General features: G+C 37.2%; 1 protein-coding gene across 8 annotated transcripts in view; it reads right to left on the reverse strand.

Annotated features, from left to right (window-relative positions):
- Window positions 1–23681, reverse strand: part of LOC109051173 (protein NDRG4-like) — a 30078-nt gene continuing 6397 nt past the window's right edge. For 2 of the 8 annotated variants that reach the window (XM_042753130.1, XM_042753128.1), the window contains 16 exons: window positions 22402–22492; window positions 21378–21512; window positions 18121–18159; window positions 12872–12977; window positions 10017–10137; window positions 9172–9234; window positions 9028–9088; window positions 8788–8931; window positions 8246–8349; window positions 8002–8058; window positions 7865–7916; window positions 6634–6681; window positions 6504–6539; window positions 6256–6307; window positions 5976–6014; window positions 1–2058 (listed from right to left, as the gene is read on the reverse strand). In XM_042753130.1, coding sequence (XP_042609064.1) covers window positions 1904–2058; window positions 5976–6014; window positions 6256–6307; window positions 6504–6539; window positions 6634–6681; window positions 7865–7916; window positions 8002–8058; window positions 8246–8349; window positions 8788–8931; window positions 9028–9088; window positions 9172–9234; window positions 10017–10137; window positions 12872–12977; window positions 18121–18159; window positions 21378–21512; window positions 22402–22479 — 1290 coding nt within the window. In that variant the 5' untranslated portion in view covers window positions 22480–22492 and the 3' untranslated portion in view covers window positions 1–1903. Of the gene's footprint in view, window positions 2059–5975; window positions 6015–6255; window positions 6308–6503; window positions 6540–6633; window positions 6682–7864; window positions 7917–8001; window positions 8059–8245; window positions 8350–8787; window positions 8932–9027; window positions 9089–9171; window positions 9235–10016; window positions 10138–12871; window positions 12978–15846; window positions 16015–18120; window positions 18160–21377; window positions 21513–22401; window positions 22493–23681 lie in introns of those variants that run through there. The other 6 variants (XM_042753134.1, XM_042753132.1, XM_042753129.1 and 3 more) reach the window with 5 other exon arrangements.

The raw sequence follows: 23681 nt of genomic DNA on the forward strand, positions 1-23681 counted from the left end.
TGTGAATCTACAGATCTATAGTAAATTATGAAATAAGCATGCACTGAATATGGATCGATTCGAATGCATATGAATCTTTCAGTGTCGGTCATATGCATAACGAGTAACTTTATGTATTGCATGCGTTGCATGCGAGTAACTTTATGTATTCCCCAATTGTAAGTTGCTTTGGATAAAAGTGTCTGCAAAATGACTAAATGTAAATGTGGGTACATGAATTGTGTGTGTGTGTGTGTGTGTGTGTGTGTGTGTGTGTGTGTATATATATATATATATATATATATATATATATATATATATATGCACGCACCCAAAAGCTCTGTTACCTTGCAGAACCCAGCCCTCATTGGGAAATGTGTATGAGTGCATTTATGTGTGCATTTGTATCAGTAGCTTTGGTATATTCTTGTAGCGGGGCTGGGTGCTGTAAAGGAAGCATGAAGCCTTAATTCTGTACCGCTAACGACCTGCAAACTCTATCACACAGGCTCTGCCTCAGTCGACGGTTCCGGTTTGGTTTGGGTCAGAAACTGATTGTCTATAAAAAAGGAGACCGTACAGAACCGATCCCAGGCAAAACCGCTTTCATATGACAGAGAGTGCACACTAAAAGGGTACTAGGTATTTCGTATTTAATGAAGTGAAACTTGATTTGAAAGTGCACTTGACTGCATTAGTGCTTAATGTTAAAGGAATGGTAAAATGAAGCATTCTAACATGAAAAAAAAGACCTTTTAAGGCAAGTCAGTGGCAAGTCAAGTCATACAACTTCTGTTCCTACTTTACTGGAGAAAAACAGTTAAAAAGCATTTTTTCATGCTTTAATAACATTTACAATTAGAAAACCAATTATGGTCTCAAATAATGCAAAAAAATATTAAAAAGTATCTTACAGTATGTGGTGATACATACACTTCCAACGACTGAATGAGCTGAGATGATTAGCCGAAAGCCACAGTTTACTGGTTAAGAGATTTTCGCCCTCTTCAACTATACAATCTTTTTCCTTTTGCTCAAAATTGAGAGGGAGAGCTACAAATGTCACTTATAAATCACTCTCTGGTTTAAGAACCCTCCTTTCTTCTTTCTTTTACTTTGTTTCATGCTGTTCCTCAAGACCAACCCCTTCTACCTGCGACCCAGTCAATCAGTTTCTCCTCAAAGACTGTCATAGGACAGGAATGAGTGAGAGCAGGGGCTGATGGGACTTGTAGTTTTGTCTTATGAGGAGGTGAAGGCCAGAGGCAGCAAGCAAAGGGTGCAGAATACGGACACATAGAGCGTTAAGTAACCGCGTTACAAAGTTGGGGGGAAACTAAACACTGTTTTGAAGGCGAAAAGGACAGCATTTTACAGATTAAAGGAATAATTCAGCACGAAAGGAAAACCTCATACTAAGGTTCTTCTAAACTTGTATGGCTTTATTTCTTCTGTGGAGCACAAAAGATGTTCAGCAGAATGTCCAAGCTGCTCACTTCCATACCATGGATGTGGATGGTGCTCAAGTATAATAAAAGTGGTTTACATGACCTGTGCATGATATTTCAGGTCTTCTAAAGCTAATTCACAAAAAAAAAAAAATGAAATTCAGTTTTGGTCACCATTCACTTTCATTATATGGGAAATAGCTGCTTGGACTATATTCATTTAATTTTGTGTTCTACAGAAGAAATGAAGTCATATGGGTTTCTAAAGACATTTGGGTGAGTAAATGATGCCATTTTTTTCATTTTTGAGTCAACTATTCCTTTAAGATGGCTAACACTTAAAAACAGAGAGAAAACGACATAGAAAATGGCTGAGAAAGAAACAATGAAAGCAATATGAGACCTTCATTCTTCTCACGCCCTCCTTCCATGCCACGTCTCTCTAAATGTGTGCATGTGAGACAGTGCAAGAGGGTTCAGCAGGACACTTCCATGGTGTGGCTGACCTGCCCGACACCCTCACTGCTATCTGAGTGTGTGCATGCGCGGTTGCGAGAACCATCCACAGAGCCGCCGCTGGTCAGAGAGGCCGTTCGCGAGCGAACAAGACGGGTCATACTGGCCGAAGGCACTGAGAAAAACACAGAGAAGGAGAGATAGAGATAGGGATGAATAGTCATTTCATATCCATAGGGAAATTTGTCCAGGCTGCATGATGTGTTGCAGAGGAGGCAGGGATGACATGCTTGAACTTTTTGTCGAAAATAATTTCAGCCTCAAGCTGATAACATAACTTGTTCCAATGATACTTAGTTTTTTGAAACAAGAAAATATTGTATAAAAATATGCCAATATTATAAATATGTCAATAAATAAAATACATACATATTTACAGTATTTAAAAATAAATAATTCAAATATAAATGATCTTCCAGCCTACAAGTGCTCTCTTAGAGGGGAGGTTTCTGAAAAAGAATGCATTAAACAGCACGTTTCATAACTTTTTAAAATAATTCCAAGCTAAAAAAATAAATAAATAATTGCATTTCATGCCATGTATTCATCTAGGGTGAATACTGGTAAAGTGGGACACTTTCTGATAATTTATATTCTGCATACTTTTTTATTATGATCCAAATGTCTTAGCCGCTCATATGATACTATTCTAAATAGCTTAGGAGCTCTACTATACTATAGACAATAAAAAAGAAAGAAACATTAAACACAGAATGGATGACTCTTCCTCAAACACACAATGACCCCAAACCACATTTTTCAAGGCGCTACTGTCAAACTGGGACACCTTTATTGGAAAACTGGGACACTTAAAACACATTCAGTTGTTATTCAAGTGTAGGCCTTATAAATTAAATACACAATAACAATATAAACAACAATATAAACAACAACAACAATAATATAAACATCACTTTTTTTTGAGAAGGGGTGCAGGTACAGCAAATTCAACCCACCCCCTCCCTCGCCTGCCCACAAAATTTTATATTGGGTTAAATTTATTTCATACAAATTAAAAAAAAAAAAAAAAAATAACCTTCATTAACATCTCTTCTTGTAGGAATTAATTGATTGCACACAGGCTTAATTTAATTTCTGTATGGTAGGTTAATCTACCACGTCAATACAGCCAGTGCAGTGAACGCCTCCCCGTCTTCAATGAGGCGATTCTCCTCGCCACACGTCTCATGGAACCAGTCCCTCGCAAACAATGCACATGATCCAGTCCTCTGTCTTCTTTGGATCATTTGCATCACCAAATTTGGCTTTACAAATATTGCAAATGTCCTGGCCATCCGAGCTTGTACCCTCCATCTTTCTTGTTTTTGGTTTTTTGTTTTTTTTTGGTAGGCTTTGTTTGTTTTTTTGAGGCAATGTATGAAAAATGTTCATCACTGGTTAGGTGGTAAGAGGGTGGTTTGGACCTCTTTCTCATCTTGCCTCTCTCTCTCTTTGGAATTGGGATTAGTGTGGCAAAAGACACTCCCTCTAACACCTCTTCTTGGCCTGTGTTAGTGGCATCCTCCCCAACAGCCACTTCTGCCCCAATCCTATCAGGGATCTCTGGCAAATTCCAGATTTTCATGTTCCTGTGCACTTCCTTCAGGCTCCAGTGGCCTTTCGGTGGTCAGACTTGGCTCATACACATTGGGGTGTATAGCCATGGGATTTACTGGGTACATCCCAGTCCCCCCTGAAGCCAGCTTGGGCAGTCTGGACTGTGCTTGCCCTCCTCCATGCCCTCCCAAACAAGGAAAAAAAACTCCCCCTTAAGGAGCTTTCTCCCTCCTGTTAGCCGCATGAAGCTCCTTCCCTCCTCATTCCAATGATGTTTCAGGGACTTGAAGAGGGACTTGTCGGCTGGTTGCAGACAGTGGGTGGTGTGGGAAGGATAGCACACCACATGTACCCTGTGTGACTGCATGAGCCTCAGGAAATCAATGTTGAATACATGACTGGTGTGGCCGTCCAGCAGCAGCACATGTGGTCTGAGGTCATCCTTAGGGAGCATGTTCACGAATTGCTTCCCCCTAATCCAAAAACAGCTCAGTTGTTATCCAGCCATTATCGGACACCTTCACTACTGTGTTGGGAGTAACATTATAAAGCCACTCTGCTTTTAGCCTCTTGGCTTTGAAGATGACCAAGAGAGGACCGTAGTCCCCTGCAGCATTAAAGCTGGCCAAAGCTGTTGTCGTCTCCCCCTTTTCGCCTGACGTGATCTCGTAGCAAGCACTCCCCACCTCTGAAATCACAGTGGCTGATAGAAAATGGTCCTGCATTCCTGTCTCATCGCAATTCCAAATGTGGGAAGGCACATCCTTGATTCCCAGCTCAGTAAGAAGATCTTGATACTGCTGGAACCATTTCTCAATTGCTGTGGGGTTAATCCCTGCTGCTCTTGCAGCAGAGAGGGCCTCCGGTTTCCTTTGGCTGAGGTCAGGATTTCGGCGCATAAAATTTTCAAACCAGTACTGCTCAGCCCTCTTTTTTTTTTTTCTGAAAATCCAGGCAAGTTGTTTGCTTGTGCGTATTGGTAGGCAAGCAACTGGATCTCCTTTCTTCTAAGTGGGAAACCTCTCTTGGAAAGGGTCTTGATCATCTTAACCAACTCTGCCTCACTCTCTTTAGGTAAGACTGGTTTGCGACCCGAAGCATGCTTGTAGCCTTGTACATGATTCTTGACCCTCCGCTGGAGGGTGCTTTTTGGCACATTCCATGCACGTGCAATCATGCGAAGTTGAGGAGCCTGCCCTGTCTCCACCTGCTCCCTATACTCCATAATCGCACCCTTCATCCTATCCTCACTCCATTGGTTTAACTTTTTGCCCTGGCTTCTGACCTAGCCTATTCTTTTGCTTTCCTTATCTCCTTTCTCCCTGTCCTCTTTTTCTGACATTGGATTCTGAAATATGTAAAAATATAACATTATTCATTCATGTTTATTTACTATTAGCTAGTAGAGGATGATCGGGGTCACGTGGCGCTATAGGGATCTGTCACGTCACATTTTACAAGCGCCAAAAACGGTATTTATTGTTTGAATTTTCGTAATAAAAGTGACAGAATCTGAGAGCAGAATTTTTTTTTTATATCATAAGTAACCCGCTCTGTCTAGTCTGTCGGTCTCCGTGTCCTCTTTGCTTCGCGATTTTTCTGTGGTGAGAAATGGAAAATGGATGTGTGGCGTGAGAGCGTGTGAAAAGTGTTAATTGCGTGTGTCTCACGGTTAATGCGTGAGAGCTGGCGTAGTTTAAGTCAGTCTTTGTTGAAATATCTAGCTAACTAACTATGTATGAGCGACATATAAAAAGGTAACTCAATTCCTCCATTAGAATGACTTGAATGGCTGTCCCAGTTGCCAGTAATACCCTGTCCCAATTTAACAATATGCTATTGGCAAACTGGGACAGTGTCAAAATCGCATAAAAAAAACCCCAAGAAGATTTAATATGAATGTGATTTTTAAAAATTCTGATTCACCATTACATCCTATAACAAAAATATGTAACAATTACAAATGATCCATGAGTTGTTTTATTTTTATAACCTTAACATTATTACCTCAGAATGCTATGTCATTTTACTTACCATCACAGTTCACTGCAAGGTTGTTAAATATGATGTGCCACACCCCGGAAGTGATGTCATAGCCACATAATTTTTATTTTTTTTGTATCACATACTTGCTACTGATGAGCTCAGTGTTGATTTTTAGTAAAAAAAACATATCCATGTAAAGATATAAATTATTAAGCTTAACTGTCCCACTTTACCCATTGTCCCACTTTACCAGTATTCACCCTACTATTTTGTTTTCAATGGTACAGTTTCAAATAACTGCCATGCAGAGAGCATGAGAGCGCATTCAAAGCACATTTTTCCTTGAAAAGGAAAAATCACTGATCAGTAAATTAAATAATGAATGAATGGAAATATCAGTAATTAAACAATGCCAAACAAGGGATTAGAAGACTAAATGTGTCATCTAAATGAGGAAGAGGGCAGGCGTGAACAGGAAGCAGGAAATACCTGGCCCCCCACTCATTCTCCGATCCTTCATATAAGCAACTGAGAAGGGGCAGGAAAATACACATAGGGTACAGATTATATCAAATACAAAACCTCCACACACACACACACTTATTTGCTTGCATACACTCTCAACTCTCTCATCATGGGAAACAGACACACATAGAAGAAAGGACACACTGAACATAGTGGAACGGTTTACATTTGGAAGAGAAAGAATCATCAATTGAACTTTGGGGTTCTGATTCATCCAGAAACATTATTAACATTGTTAACTTACTGTAACCCATTCCCTGCAGGAAGTACTTGAAAGCCTCTGTGAGTTTTCCAGGCTGTAGGATTCAAAACATTTAACATAGTTTAATTGTTAAACTAGTGTTTGACAAGCTTTAAATTAATAATTATCCATTAATAAATTAAAAGATTTGATTTTACATTTGTACAATGAACAATTTTGGTATTGTGTTCAGTCTCCACTTTAATACTATCAGAGACTAATCTGAGTCCAGACACGTCAAGCAGTCTCACCTGTGTTATTTGAGGCATTCCACCGGAATCAGCCATCTGAAATAAATCAAATATGTTATATTTCAGAAATTTTACACGCTAAAACGGTTTAAGTTTGTCCTCTATTTTAACAGTATGTCTGTTCGCTTGCCTTTAGGAATGTGGTGTTGGTTGGATCCAGTTTAGAGTTGCACTCAACCTACAGTAGGAGTAGAAAACATTTATACTGTATTTTATAAATGTTTGTAAACATATAGATATTTATTGGGGCATTTACAGAACAGTACAAGAAGAGATGGAGAAAATGAAGCTTCTGCAGAAGGTATTTTGAATGATGGGCAGAAAAATTGATGTGTATATATATATATATATATATATATGTGTGTGTGTGTGTGTGTGTGTTGTGTGTGGTGTGTGTGTGTGTGTGTGTGTGTGTGTGTGTGTGTGTGTGTGTGTGTGTGTGTGTATTTGAGGTCTGACCCAGTTCTGCGGTACTGCAGAGATGAGTCATATTCCAGTGCTAAAGAAAGACAGCTGCGCAGATGCATTCGCCTGTGGGTTTTATTTATGTGTGTGTGTGTGTGTGTGTGTGTGTGTGTGTGTGCATATGTATGTATATAAACATAGATTAACATATGGATGGTTTATACCAGAAATTGAAGGAAAATCAAAAGTAATGAAACTATTGTTAATATTATTCTAAAATGGTGAATATATTTAAATAAACAAGAATTATTGGGTTTCACTAGTGGCGTATTTGCTTTTCTGATCTCTCCTTCTGCTCTAAATCACTTAATTTTCCATGATTTTGCTTTATTTATTTATTATTTTTCGTCCTAATCTCTTCCTCATCCTTCTGTTGTTTCTTCTGCTCCCACCTTTTCATCTTTCTCCACTTGGCCTAAATTACTCAAATCCGTCTCTTCTCTCATCCTCTTTTCGTTTACCTCTCGCTCTTATCCATCTCTTCCCCTCCTTCATCGTGTCCCTCTTTTCCTCATCTCTCACCCTGCGTGTCTGATTAGATGTGATGGGGCACTGACCCAGCTTTCATATGTTAGATTAAAGGACCATAGTGCGGAGTTAAAAATATCCAACGCACACAAGCTGGCAAAGCCTAGGAGATCAACCCCGGGGCCAGTGCCATCTGTTCCCATGAGACTACCGGAGAAAGAGGAAGGGAGAAATGCTGAGCGGATTGACTTGTCTCTGAATGACAATATACATCCACGTTTGGGTGTATATTTATGTAAAGACTCATAGGAGAAAAAGTTTGGTAGGAGGAACAAAACTTGAGAGACAAAAATGTGAAGGATGAGAAAAAGATGATCAAATAAGTTTCCCTCTTAAATATCAGGCACAAAAGTGGAACAAAGACCCACCACGCCTTCCTCAGCCGGAGCATTGTCACCAACGACCAGCATGACTGGGCACCTGCAAGAAAGAGATTTCAGACTTCTGTCTTATCACACAGGCATGTAAATGAGACTAAACATATTCTAATTAACTTAGTTCTTACCTCAGGGTCTTAGCATTTAGCACAGAGCCACTGCGGTTCATTTCCAAATCCCTGCGGCTGTGGAAAAAAAGAAAATTCTCATTTTAAATCAAGTTATATATATAATTTTTTTTTTTTTTTTTTATACAATAATTTATATATATAATATATAATATTTTTTTTTTTTTTTTTTTTTTACTCATTTGCATTATGTACTCAGCATTACAACGCGTTTTATATTTAAAAAGAGGTAGAGGACAGTTACCTGTTGTACATGTTCCAGAAAAGCTGTAGGTTGAACTGGTTGATGGTGTTGTTGATCTGTTGGCGGTAAGTCTGGACAACTTCTGTGTTGCTCATAAGCTCCTCCTGTAATACAGTGAATGTTATGTTAGCTAAATATTTAGCTTGAAAATTCAATTGAACATTTTAAAAATTTAATCTTTGATATGCATTTATTATTTTAAAATTGAAAAAGTAGCTAACTTTTTTTTATGTTGAATGCCCTTGAAATGAATGCATACACTGAAATCAATTTTAAGCCTTGAAATTTATTTTTAAAGGTGACTGTATGCAGGGCCTTGCACAAGATCCCGGGCCCTATGCATAGGCAGTCCTGATGGGCCCCCATGCCCCCCCCCACCCCCCCATGAAAATATCCAGGTAAAATAAAATATATTCCAGACTTTTCAAGGGCCCTCTCTTCCTTTGGCGCCCTGGTAATCAGTACTGGTTTTACCCCCAGTCCGACACCCCTGACTGTATGTATCTACAGTGAAACATAAGGAATGTAGATTAATATTGTACCTGGCTGAAGAGGTGGGCCAGGACAGTGTCTGGTAAAGTACTGGTGAGTCCTGACAATTTTGTGGCGGCCCAGTCGATCCATCCTTTCCCATTGGGGTCAATGTTGAGTAGAACCAGACCCTCCACAAGATCAGGGAAAATCAGCTACAAGTAGAGAGCACAACTGAATTGCACTGAATGTAAATAAAAAAAAATAAAAAATCTTGACCAGCATACATTAAAAGGCTGAGATTAACTAACCGCAAACTTGGCTAGGATGTAGGCACCAGCCCCCACTCCAATTCCAACAATGCTCTTGAAGCTAGGAATTTAAAGGAATGGATTATCATTCGATTACATTATCATCACAGCCCATGATTTAGAGTATAACCCAACCATACTCACCCAAAGTGCTGCACCACACTAGGAAGCATCCCAGCTAGCTGATCCATTGTGGGATACTGATATCTAGGAATAACATGATAAAAAAAAAATTAATAATAAAAAAATAAAGGTATTATAGGCCTAAATGATATCTCAAGTGGCTCTCTGGAATACTTGATTCTGATTGGTCATTCGGGGCATTCAACGCTTAGATATTCGCCATCTTGTAGTACACATAAATGTTTACATAGTCCACTCATCCGTAACCACAAACTGTGCTACTTTCATCCATAGACTGTTTCATCAGACTCGCGCGCTTTTGTTTCATTCAAACGCAACTGGCGCCATCTTGTGTTTCAGTTATCGACTGTAGTGAAAATCACCTCAGAGGTCTAACGTTAGTCATTTTACTGTATAGAAGCGGTGCTCGTCTTGTTGCTAGGCCGGCACTTTTTTAAAGATTTTAAGGTAAGATTTTAACACAATTTCTACTCAAATCAATATTTCATGTCCATGTTATAATTTATTTGGTAGATAGCCTTGTTATAAGTGCAGTAATGCACGGTAGTCTTGTAGCTATAGGCCTATTATTGTTTTCTGACTGACTGTATATAGCCTATACCCCGCTGTAAAAAAAACAAAAGGTCTAATGGTTTTGACTGCATATAGGCCTAGACCATTACAAACCATCAACTCTTAACAATTAAAAATGTTTTTGGGCCATATTCCATTAGTAGTTTTAACATGCCTCCAATAGAAGTCAACAATTTACCAGACCATATAATTCAATCCATTAACCTTTTTTTCAGTAGGGTTAGTAAAATGGCAAATACTGGTGTATATATTTATGTGTGTGTTCATCTTACCCTTGTGGCATCTGGGGGGCACCAATGTGCTGGCCTGGGGCATCTACGTGGCACACCACAAAATGCTTAGTGATCTCCTGCATGTCTTCATTGTGGAAGAAGGTGTTGAAGCACAGCTTATCTGCTCAGAGAAAGAGAGCGAGACATTGTAGAAACAAAAACGTATCGCGTTGTTACCTTGGTAAAATGATATCAGATGTTAACAGAATGAATATCGTGTTTTATACAGTGTTCGTGGTATTTACATGGTACTTCTCCAACAACCATATACTGTATAATACATTGTTATCCCAGATTCCACTGGATCTCCTTTCGTAACATCAAACGTTTTATAACATTACCGACTATAAAAGAACAATTCAAATTTGGGGCAGTTCAGTAAATCGTGTTCTCTGTCCGCTCATCTCTCATGCCAAAATCATTGGCCTATTTAGATCGTGAAATAAAGAAACAAAACAACTTCAGTGTTCTAGCTAACTGCTCAAGCGTCACTAAGATCTCATTTTAATTCATGCCATCTCCCAAATCATCATCAAATGGTGTTTTGGCAGGTCTTCAAGCAATTTAAAGGAAAACATCACCCAAAACACTGACTCATCCGTATGTCGTTCCAAACCCATATGCTGTTACCTATTCCATGGAGTACAAAAGTAGAAATTTTGGAAAGTCGCCCATATAACTTGTGTGCTGCAGAATATAAAATAAAATAAAATAAAATAGAATAATATAAAAATGACCTTTCTCATGGTCTTGAACCAAAAAAGACTTGCCGATTTAAAGGTGCTGCATTGTGGCATGAATCATATCCAAGCTTCTCTACCCTATATTAAGTGACCCAATTTTTTCCCATTGCCTCCCAGCTGTATTGCTCACTTTGCATTTTTTATATAAGCCAGTGTCTCCTTTCGGTGGTCTATGTCACTCGCTTGCTCTCTCTCTCGCCCACTGAGTCATGTTTTGTGATGGAGGATGGCCATGCATACTAATACATGTATCCGCAGCGGAGTCAGAGCTACTCTATGCCGCAGTGCTGACCTTCCCCGCTCCCCTCCCCATCACTGCATGATGGGTATGTTTTTGTGACCTACATATTTTCTCTCTCATGTGCGTGCACTGCATAGGAATAAGAACCAGCAGACAATAACACACTTCAGGGCTAGATAATGTGGAATGGATAGATAGAGGGAGAAGGAGATTAGGAGGAAAGAGGAAGAAAAAAATAAGAAGTAGAGGAAAGGAAAGCCATGCTGTGATTGATGTGATGAGATCTTGGCCAAGGTTACGAGTCATTTAATTCCATCACATTGGCAGAATGTGGAATTTAATATCAAGGTCAAAAGCAACTCGACAGCCTTTGTTCTACAAATGTGTTTCTTGATTAGACATTCATTCTTCTTTAATATAGCTACAAGTAAAAAACAGTTACAATTAACAAATGATTAAAATTCTTATATGTACGAATTGTATAATATTAATTATTAACAGTGTTTAAGTAAAAAACAGTTACAATTAACAAATGATTAAAATTCTTATATGTACGAATTGTATAATATTAATTATGATTAAAATTCTTATATGTACGAATTGTATAATATTAATTATTAATATTTTTTAAATTTGTATATGTCTTATTTTGTTATATAACCCTGTATAACTTACTAATTCAACTTGCCTATTATAAATTGATATAAATACATCATATTTTAATAAATACATTATATTACATACACACACACAACATTGTATTTTTTTATATTTCAACTTGCCTATTATAAATTGATATAAATACATAAATTCAGTATCAATAGATATATATACATCACTATTTTAATAATTTATATAAATTACATACATTTTATATACATTGGCCTAATATGAGTGTGTGTGTGTGTGTGTGTGTGTGTGTGTGTTTATCAATTTATGTAATATGTAATTTATATAATCAAATGTAATAAAAATAAATACATAAGCTTAAGCTCATGTTCAAGCTACTAACCTCCAATAGTAGCCATATTTGTAAACAACATAAGTAAATATAAATATATATAATAAAAAATACATACGTTATTTTAAATTAACACATTATTTATATTATATTAATAATCAATATATTTTAAATATTAATGTAAATATAACTATAAAATACAAAAACTATAAGCTCAAGTTCAAGTTAGTGTGTAGTATGCACTAATCTCCAAGAGAGCCATGTTTGTAAATATTATAAGTATTATAAATCAATAAAATATAAATACATAAATACAAATGTATATAATATAAATAAATATATAACTTAAATATAAAAAAAAAAAAAAGATAAAGCTCGTTTGTACTACTAATCTCCAATCCATAATTGTGTTTGCCTTTTTGACCATTTGTATTTTTTGGTGTACTTTTCCAAAAAAATAAAGGGGGGGGGGGGGTCTGCAGGGGTAGGGGTAGAGGAAGAAATAAAAAATAAATGCTTCAGTTTTTGCTCCATCACATATGTGGTGCTGAGATCACCTGCCACCTGAGATGAGCTTCGTCTCACACTGCATGCAATCTGTTAACAGAACTGATAAACTGCAGTCAGCTGGCATCCAAAGTACAGCTCTGATCACAGCCCACACACATCACTTCCAGAGGGCTGCTCTTTGAACACGCACATATGCAAAAGTACACACACTAACACACAACTATCTCTTCTTGTTTGTTAAGATGGGGAAATTAACACCAGGTCAATGCTTGGAGACAGATGGCCTACCAAGACGGAAATCTTTCAGTGCATGTTGCTCGGGGTATTGGAGAGCAGTGTGGGTGTAGTTTACCTTTGGTACACACACACACACACACACACACAAACTCTGTTTACTTACGGTTGAGCCCAACATCATGGTAGGTCAGGATAGCTGGCTTGTTGCCCTTGGGAGCCCCGCGGATCACCACATGCAACATCCCATAAGGGGTTTCAATGTCATGTTCCTACAAGAACAGAAAAACAACAATTTCAGCAAACAGTCTCAGAAGGTGCAAGCCGGTCTTGTCCTAATAACCAATGACCTGAAATGGATCTCTTGAGAGGCCTGGATTGTTTATAACATCTAAACAGTAGTTGAGTCCAAATCTGCTATGGAGTAATGATAGTTTGAAAAGTATTTTTTTAACAGGATCTGCATTTTTATGTTTAAATAAAAGGTTCTGGTTTTAAGAGACAATTAAAAACAACTCTGTTCATCAAAACCTTTCCTTTCCTGGTAAAAAAAAAAATGTAATAAATAAATATTTTCAAAAATAAATGAATTTGCGACAGCTGAATGTAACATTTTGTCTGTCAGAAAACGCAACACACTAGTATTTACGAGAAGTAGAGGTCCAGGGAGTACACGCATTACAAGGAAAACCCACACTACCAGATGTTTTGACTACATCATCACTTTCCAAAAAGGAGAAAATAGCAACCTGAGTGAGCGGCTTCAACATGCTGTCTGTCAGAGGCTAACGTACCTAACACATAACGCACATGAGAATAAATTTCTTCTCAGTTGTTTAAAAGATTAAAGGGATAGTTCACCCAAAAATGAAAATTATCCCATGATTTACTCACCCTCAAGTCATCTTGGGTGTATGACTTACTTCTTTCAGACAAATACAATCAAAGTTAGGGAACTTCCTGGAAAAAAAACTTCCTGGCTCTTCCAAGCATTATAATAGCAGTGAATGGCTGTTAAAAATTTGACGTCCAATAAAGTGCATAAAAAAGTGCTCCACATGGTTAATAAAGGCCTTCTGAAGAGAAGCAATGCATATGTGTAAGAAAAATATTAATATTTAAATCTTTATAAACTGTAATCTCTAGCTTCCGCTAACTGTCATCCGTACGTTCAGGAGAGAGTGGCATGCATTGCTTCTCTTCAGAAGGCCTTTATTAACCATGTGGAGCACTTTTTATGATCGATAGATACACTTTATTGGACTTCTAAATCTTAACAGCCATTGACTGCCATTATAAAGCTTGAAAGAGCCATGACATTTTTAAATATAACTCCAATTGTATTTGTCTGAAAGAAGTCATATACACCTAGGATAGCTTGAGTGTGAATAAATCATAATTTTTATTTTGGGGTGAACTATCCCTTTAAAACAACTATTAAAGATTGATAAAATGTTGTTTAATTTTCCAATAAAAGATAATACTTTTTTACATAATTTGTTACATTTAATTACTCCTTAGCAGATCTTGACTTACAACAATCAACTACTTTCAATGGGTAAAGAAAAAAAATCTATTTAATCAAGAGTGGCAAGAGTTAAAAACAAGACTAATTAATATCTCATTAAGCATCTCTGATCCCAGATTCAGTGCACAAGGTCATATAACACACTTTTAATTGGCTGTTCCAAAGGCATTTTAATCTGAACTGACCCACATTTAGTCGGAGACTTTATTCCGAGCGGAGGAATGATGGATGTATGTGTGCATGTTGTTTTTCTTGTCCTGAGGATTATTTCAGCATCTCTAGCTTCCCAGTGTTATGCACAAATCCTAGCAGACACCTCGCAGGCAGCCCACGTCTGAGCTTAACGCAGAGCCACAGAGAGACAGGAAATAAATCTCCCGTGGGGTTTAAGCCCGTCACTTGGTGTTTTTGATTCTGGAAAAACTGTGGAAGGTCAGAGCGGATACAATGGTCTTTGTGTGTTTGTGTGTGAGTTTAGGACAGCTGTTTGTGTCCCTCTGTGTTTAGATCGAGATAAAATCTTGTGACAGCTGTCACTGTGCCGCAAAATGTTGAGCATGTTTTCTAGGGAGATAATATGCAACAAAGACTGACAGGATAAACAGGAAATTTGACCTAGATTCAACAATATTATGCAAATATGGGGCAGAAAATAGTAAAGCTGTTCATCATCTCTCAAGAAAATCTCTTGTCGCTGCTCATTTTTCATTCTCAAGGTCACACAACTGACCTTGTATGAGGATTTTTATGATTAGATTGCAGACATAAGATTTATCATCAGCACCGCATGCGCAAACACAAATTTCTGAACACTGTCCAGGTTACTGCAGAGGTACATTAGAGTGCACGTAGCACACGTGTCAGTGTGTTAGTGTGTCAGTGCAAATGGCTACCTCACACATGACAAGACATTTCTGCACAACACAGAATTCTAAACACACTTTTGAAAGATGGAACATTTATTGCTCTATATCTTTTTCTATCTCTCTCTCTTCTTTTTTTTACTGATCATTTATTATAGTTTTTTTATAATTATTATTTTTATTAAATGTTATTAAGTTTTTTGGTTGTTGCTTAAGAAAATGCTGCTTTGTTTATGATGTTTTAGTACAATAATTAGCCATTGTAAAATAAAATAATCATAGATTATCATCGAATGATAACAGTAATTGCCCATCAAGAAAATGTGCAATGAAATTATTCCACAATTACCAGATCAGTAGGTCAAGCTACTTAATTCTGTAGAAAAATATTACTATTTTATTATTATTATTTTTTTCTATTAAATATTATGACTCTTTTTTACATTTACAGAGGATGCTGATTTATTTTTTTATTTTTTTTAGTATAATAATTAGCCATTATAAATAAAAATAATTGAATATCATAGAATGATAACAATAATTAGCCATCAGGAACATATACTGTAAATGTGCAATGGAATTTTTTCATAATTACTAGTTCAGTCTAGTCATTTCTGACCACAATGCAAATCAGTAGCAATTTATTTAACCAGCCAAACAAGAATGATTATATAGCGTACAAATTATTATTACAAAAGCATTGTCTCTCACACACTATTACATTCCTGTAATCACAGATATCCCACTCACCCCATCCCAGCACTCCGGCATGGCTGCTTACAGATTGTGTACGCTTGCTTAAAGGTGTATATTTGAGCAAGAAGAAGACAAGGTCCTCTCCGGGAAATCGGACTCGGATGCAGGCAACCAGAGAGATGCTGCGGTTGCTACGGCGTCTCTTTGTCTCTCCTTGTTCTTGTCAGGGTAGTTTTACAGTGCTGCTGCCCCTCCCCCGACACAATTTCATACCCCACCCCTGTCCTCTCATTGGCTGTCTGCAAAAATGGCTGCCTGTTATTGGCTGGGCTTTGTGTCACTCTAAATCTGTTGTGTTCTGTCTGCATTTGTCACATATTTGCAATCTTTATCTTCTGCATGCCTATAATGGCCTTTAATATATATATTCTATAATTTTATTGCAATTTGGCAGCTTGGTTTTCTATGAATAGAGGGTTTGTGTCATTGTTTACAATTTACTGTATATTTAAATGCTTCTGCATATGCTTATTTATCATTTGAATATTATTATTAGACAAAAACACAACACACACACTGAAACGGGCCAGGTCAAAGGTCAGTGACAATTTCACGGCAAGGCTCTTGCATGAGTTGAGTATGTGACAGTGTCTGTGTGTACATGCGCTCTGACATGAACATGTGATGGAGCACTGAGACATGAACACATGAGATACATGGCCCACTTTTGAGACAAGGATATATTTACATATGCTGTATTCTGTAGTAAACTACCTCTCTATGAATTTTCAACCTGCATTTTCTGTCTAAGAGGAGCATGCTGACTCAAATGCATCTTATGAGTTTTCTCTTTGGACATGGAAGATTAATCTCTTTGTGGCTGACTTGACTTTTGTCGTCTCGCTTAAACGTACAACTTCTATCTCCCTTTCACAATCGCAGATCTCATGCACTGTCTAAATACAGTTGCATTGTTATTGTCATAAAAGGATGGACTTCACCCTCCACATCAAACCATACACATTTGCACATACTTTAATGTTAACAGGTTAAGTGCTTTATCTAACGTAACAGGCATTTTTAGTTCACGGACAAAGTAAATGTAGAAATCATCATTAAAAAAAAAAAAAAACACTTTCAATTTGTATTTTTTTAACGTTGAGTGCTTTGTTGCTATGAAATGGTTACTGCCCGTCCCAATATGAATAAACAGTACAAAACTGATAGAATGTACCTTGAATGCACTGTAGGTTGCATAAATGCGTCACAAAAATGTAATCTTTAATCTTTTGAGGCTGAATCCTCGTTCTAAAATATTATTATATATTATTATATTTAATATATTTTATAACAAAAATTTTAATTTGGAAAACAAAATGCATTTCTGTTAGTCATGACTTTTGGCTTATTAACTTTTATTAATAATGTAAAAAAAAAAAAAAAAGCTTTTTAATATGCAGCAAGTTTTTAACAATGATATTACTGCATTAGGCCAATCTATTTAGTTTTTTTTTAGTATGGCTGTCTGGAATGCTATATTAAGCAAGCGTACTGTATTGGGCAATCTGATTTATAATGTCACATTTCATTTTTCTTCCTTGGCATTAGGTAACCGTATTGCGCTAGCAAACACCTATTTAATTATCTGTTCTCCATCACAATTAAAATCTCTCACTTGATGAGCGTGCAGCTTACAAATCCTATCATCTGACTCAGCCCTCTCCGCTGTTTGGATTTCTCACTGTTTTATTCAAATTCTTCTCTCTGTGATTTAGTCCTATTTCTGTCAGAGGTGTGAAGAGATGATGCAAACCGTGAGACAGCGACAAAACTGAGGTGATAAAGTTCTTATACCTCAACTTTTATCTCAGTAGTTTGACTTGAATTACTATTTGATCTCTGTAACTCAGTGTAACTCTTAGAGCACATTAAAAGCTGAAAGAAACTGAATATAATAGATTAATTATTGAAATGTTAGATGTCTTGTTGTTGACAGTTAAACTAGCAGTTCTAATCAACAGGCTGGTACTACAGGTTGCTCTCAGTGCTCTGAATAGGATTTTGATTGAAACTCAGGGGGTCATAGCAGCGCCTCCATGTTTTTCATTCTCTCTCACGCTCTCTCATTAACTGTAATTGTTAGCACATTCCACTCTCGAGCCAAGAAAAACAATACGTCTTTAATCATCAAATGGAAAAAGGGAATCATGAGGCTATGTCAGCCACAACATTTTAAATCTGACATGGCTTAAAATCATTTCAAGGACTGGCTGTTTAAATATAAATCTTAAGTCATTATCAAAAATGCAAAAGGAAGAGTCACAATACCTTCCAATCTCCTTCTGCCACAAAGGTCTCACAGTTTTCCTGCAGGAACACAAAAGGTCAGGTTCATCAAAGCCAAAGCACATTCATTTTAATATGCTATCAGAATAAAATAAGCAGCAACTGGAGCAACACTCTGCAAGGTCCCGCCAGCGAGGAAGGAGTTTCTGTGATGGAAACATTTGCTTGAGCTGTTGTTTCTAGAACAATGTCTAGGGTGTAAAATGTACTGAGAAATTATACTTAAATTAAAGTACAGATATCAACATTTTACTCAAATGTCAAAGTATCAAGCCAAAAACATTTAGAGTGAAACCAAAATGTTTCTCAGATTTATTTGTTCAATTTAAAAGCAAATTTTGAAATTAAATTTGAAATCGACTGGATTTTCAAGAGGAAAATGTCAAGTGGAGTCTAGATTTACATCATGATGACCAGTGATATACTTTTTAAGGAGTATTAAAGTAATTTTTTTCTTTAAAAAAATGTAAATAAGAAAAGCTGCAGCTATTTATTTTACACTGAGTAAAGTAAACATACCCTAAAATAATACTGCATACAATTGTAAAGTATAATTACTCAAGTACTTTATACCCCTTGTTGCTGTTTCACTAGGCATGATTGGTTAGTATGTGGGAGGCTTAGCTGGCTTCAGATCAGCAGCTATTTGTGGAAAGATAAAATGTGCAAGCTGAGCTTGCTTTAGTGCTGATATGAGGCCTGTTTAACTCCATTATACATTTAAGTATAATGGTTAGCATTTTGATGGCTTGAGCTGGTCCAACACTAATATTAGTGAGTAAAGACACTGTTAAGAACACAATGTGCTATGGAAAAAAAGGTGAAATGAGTACAAAACACAGTTGTAAAAGAACAGCTTGAGAACAGGACAACATCTCCTTGCCAGACAACTGTGTCACAATACAGTAACCATAGGAATAGCATTAAAATCCTTCTCATTCTTCTGAAAAGGCAAGGAAACATGAGTTAGCACATGCTACGTAAGATAAAAACAAAGCATCCATTTTGGAAAAGCAAGTATCACAATGTGATTCTTTTGCAGATTGGCAGAAGCAGGAAGAAACCCACAAACCTAAAGAAATAGGTTAGTGCATGCAGTTTGAGCTGTTGGCAGCCGAGAAGCAAAAGCAGTTTTAATGTCGGACCAGCAGGTGTCACTCCTTTTCAGGATTGAAACTCTAATGCAGTACTTCGAGAGTGCAAAAGGGGGCAGCCTTATGGGTAAATAACAGTGTGCTGTTTTCTTCTTGAGGAACTGAAACTTATGACATTGTAGTATATAAAGCTTTGTTCTTATTGTGCATAAAGCTGATTGGTGTTTCAAATCCCATCTTAAGCAATGCCATTTTGCATCCATAGTCAGAATCCAGCATATCTACATAGGTTGCCATAGTAATGATATAGGTGTTAGCACAATACTAGACAAGCATCTGTGTGGAAAGAACTGAATTTTGCCTGTGCTCATGTCCATCATGATATCTTGCTATCATGACAACATATTCAGAGCCATTACTGTACACATTTAAGCATATGTTTTGTCCAAAATCACTCACTTGTTCTTGTTCACTTGATGAATGCCATATGTTAAAGGGGTCATATGATGTTGCTAAAAAGAACATTATTTTGTGTATTTGGTGTAATTAAATGTGTTTATGCGGTTTAAGGTTAAAAAAACATTACATTATGAAACACGGCGTTTTTTTACAAACCTTGTCGTTCTGAAAAGAGAGGTGTGCTCTGATTGGCCAGCTATCCAGTGCTTTGTGATTGGCTGAATACCTCAAGCGTGTGATGGAAATGTTACACCCCTTGCTATACTGTGACGCATGTCCTGGTCAGAACACCGGCGTGAAAAAACAATAAAACCTATTACAAACGAGCCATTTGTTGCAACCAGTGGTTGGTTGCAACCAACAACAAGAATCAAAGTTACGCCTTCTTTCTTTGCATGAACATTTGGTCTGCGTTATGCAAATCTTCCCACATCGTGACATAGACATGTAGGGGCGTGTTTAAACGAGGCATTTCAGGAGGGCATGGACAAATCTCAACTTTTATAAAGAATATCTCTTTGGGTTTGAGACTACAGATCTTCTTTATGCACCCCAAGCTTGTAACACTCCAAAGAGAAAGGAAAACTTGAAATCGTATCATATGACCCCTTTAACATAAGTGACTGGATTCACACACAGCTATTGACATGTCTAAGCTTTACATATGACATTACAGTCCAGTTGCAATAAATATCCAGCAAAAACCTTAAAGGGATAGTTCACCCAAAAATGAAAATTCTGTCATTAATTAACCCATAAGACTTTATTTCATCTTTGGATCACAAATTGAGGTATTTTGATGAAATCCGAGAGCTTTCTGACTCTCCACTGGCCGCAACACAACTACAATGTTCAAGGCCCTGAAAGGTACTGCGGATATCGTTAAAATAGTTCATGTGACATCAGGGGTTCAACCATAATTTTATGAAGCTACGAGAATACATTTTGTGTGCAAAGAAAACAAAAAAAAACATGCATCTTGGTACTCTCGTGAAGGTGCGTCGAAGACTGACACGGAAAAAAAGAATTTTTTGTTTTCTTTTCACACAAAAAGTATTCTCATAGCTTCATAAAATTATGGTTGAAGCCCTTATGTCACATGGGCTATTTTAACGATGTCCTTACAACCTTTCTGGGCCTTGAACGTGTCAGTTGCGTTGCTGTCTATGCAAGGTCAGAAAGCTCTCGGATTTCATCAAAATACCTCAATTTGTGTTCCGAAGATGAACGAAGAAGCTGAAAGACAAAGCTAAAGACAAACCTGTGACTTGTTGATGTTTGTATTTTTATATTATTATCAAGTGCAAAGCAATTAGCTTAACAGAATAATAATAAAAAAACTATAAACTAAAATAAAAATAGTAATAATAAAATGACAGGTAATCCACTGATCATTGTTTAAAATTGTGCAAATACTAATTAGCAGTGTGTTTGAATATAAACATTGTTTGAATATAAACATTTCTATGTTGCACTCGTCACAATTTAAAATCTGTAATAATTCCCAAATAAGACAGCATGTGAAACTGTGATTGGGTGTTTTGGTAGAGACTTGTGGAGAGAGAAAATATCAGGCCTTGTTTGGTCTTTTCTAACAGAGCTGCGTCTAAAGTAACTAAGGACTTGAGAGAAATTAGTATCTTTTAGTTGGAAACGTGGACGTGCTCTGTGCGGTAATCAGCCTACCGGGAAGTACCCGCTGGTCCGACGGCGCGTCAGCCCGAGCCAGTGTCGAGCGATGGCATGCCAGCGTTTTGGGGGGCGAGCCGTGGGGGGGGAGGGTGTAGCACAAGGCAGCACGTGCTCACACTGTCCTTTGGCCTGCCACGTTACACACAGACACAAATACTAGTTACAGCAAACTAAAGCAGACAGTGCCCTCAATAGGACCGGAGGACAATGCTTTGGTGGCGGAGGTGAGACGCTGAAGAAAAAATGATGATATGCATGAATGTGATATGTGGAGAATATAAGCAGCAGACACAATATCCACACAACAAGCTGAATTAATTAATTACTGTGACTTCCAATCATTTGCAGTTAGTTAATGTGAATTTTTTTAATCTTTGTATAGTTTACACTTTGCAGTTTGACAAAATGTTTTATAGCTGAACATGAATGGAAAAATATTCATTTCTAGATGTTTTATGCTGAGGAAATACACATTTTTCATTTCTAGTTGATGACATCAACTAATGTGAACATATATAACTTTATTGTTACGTGTTACCAAGAACTGATAAAATTCCTGGCCTGGAAAATCACAATTTTTACACTTCAAATTCAAATTTAAAACAGTGCATTTTATTGATTGTCTACATTAATTTAATCAGATAAGGGTTAGAAATTACAGTAGGTTGCATCACTTAAATGTCTATTATTAATTGTGCTCTGATGAATATCGGAGCACTTCTACAGAAAAGCAAGAAAGTAGTTCACCCCTTGTTGTCCAGTGTCCTAAAAAGTGATATTTTAAAGACATTTATTATTACTGGCATTAAAGACATATCATGCTTTTCATTTCACATTAGCTTAACACAGATGTGTGGATTAAGATGAAATGTAGTGTTTGGTGAGCATAGATAAATGCTTTTTCATGCACACACACACATGTCCAATTTTTTGTTCTCTTGCCTAAAAACGGGACCATTTTTAACTGGCCTACTATATTTAGCCATGCACACACACACACACACACACACATACTCACCATCTCTGTTTCCTGTCCCCTGGATTCTGGCAGTAGTGGTTTCTCTTCAGTGAACTGCTGATCCTTCATGCCAGCCATCCTGGAGAGCAACCTGCAATCACCATGGCAACACACACACCTGAGATTAACAAGGCTATTCGACAGCAAACCAAAATCTAATCAAATCCGCCTGGTGCTCCAGTATTGAAATATTACCTACACCACTCAAATCTTGTATACAGTCCCTGCTGGAAAAAAAATCAGATCATACCACTTTAAAGACCCAATGATATCAAAATTGTAGTTCCTCATGATATCTAAATTGTAGTTTTGTGGCTTTTATTCCATGTCTGTTAGCTTTGAGATCATCTATATTATAGAGTATTCAAAAAAGTTAACTTTAATCAGATATACACATTTAAAATGGACAGAATTTCTCTAACCAAAAACAGACCACAAATGTTGATGACTCATCCTGCACTACAGATTTTTGTCCAATCAGAAGTTCTCTCGATTCCAAATGTCCCTCCCTCTTATACCACCTGCAACAAATTAACAAGTGCATAGGTTAATGGCTGAGACGTAACCTCTTCAATATGTCCTGCCCAAACTTCCCATTTCAATAGGAAATATGTAAAAACTGCTCTTGTTCAACAATATCCCAGGGGTCTTTAAAGTGGTAAAGCTGGTCAAGCTGTGTTTTGGTACATACAGTAGCTAATCTGGTTGGGACTAGGTTTATACCAGCTAACCATGGTTGTGTCTCTTTCCACTCCCTAGTTCTCTATGGAAAGAATCGGTATATCATAAACATGATTTCGGGCACAAGCAAGGACCTTGATCCAATAAACATTAGGATACTAATGACTCAATTACATGCAACATGATTATGACATTATGCATTTAACATATAAGCAACATCACTGGTCTGATGGCTTGAAGGACTGAAGAAGACAACATTTTCATACACTGAGTGGCTTATGGTTTCAGTAAACTGGAATCTCTTATTGCGCAGAAGACGCGATTGAGGCATATATTGCGCATTTGTGGCAAACATGTCACCTGCGATTGCACTGACTTTGTATTTAATCTACTCACATGAATAATTAAATTTTCTTTGGTGTGCACACACAATAAGAAATGGCTGGCTACCTGAGCAGTGTACTAATTACAGAACTAGGGAGCGGATTGAGACACACCCCATGTAAATTCAGCTTCCATCAAAAGTTGTTTTTTACTGCATTTTTTCAGCAGGCGTGCTAATCTGGCTCCAAAATATTTACAACTACATGTGGTTATGG

Source organism: Cyprinus carpio, chromosome B25, assembly GCF_018340385.1.
Source record: "Cyprinus carpio isolate SPL01 chromosome B25, ASM1834038v1, whole genome shotgun sequence".
NCBI classification, from domain to species: domain Eukaryota; kingdom Metazoa; phylum Chordata; class Actinopteri; order Cypriniformes; family Cyprinidae; genus Cyprinus; species Cyprinus carpio.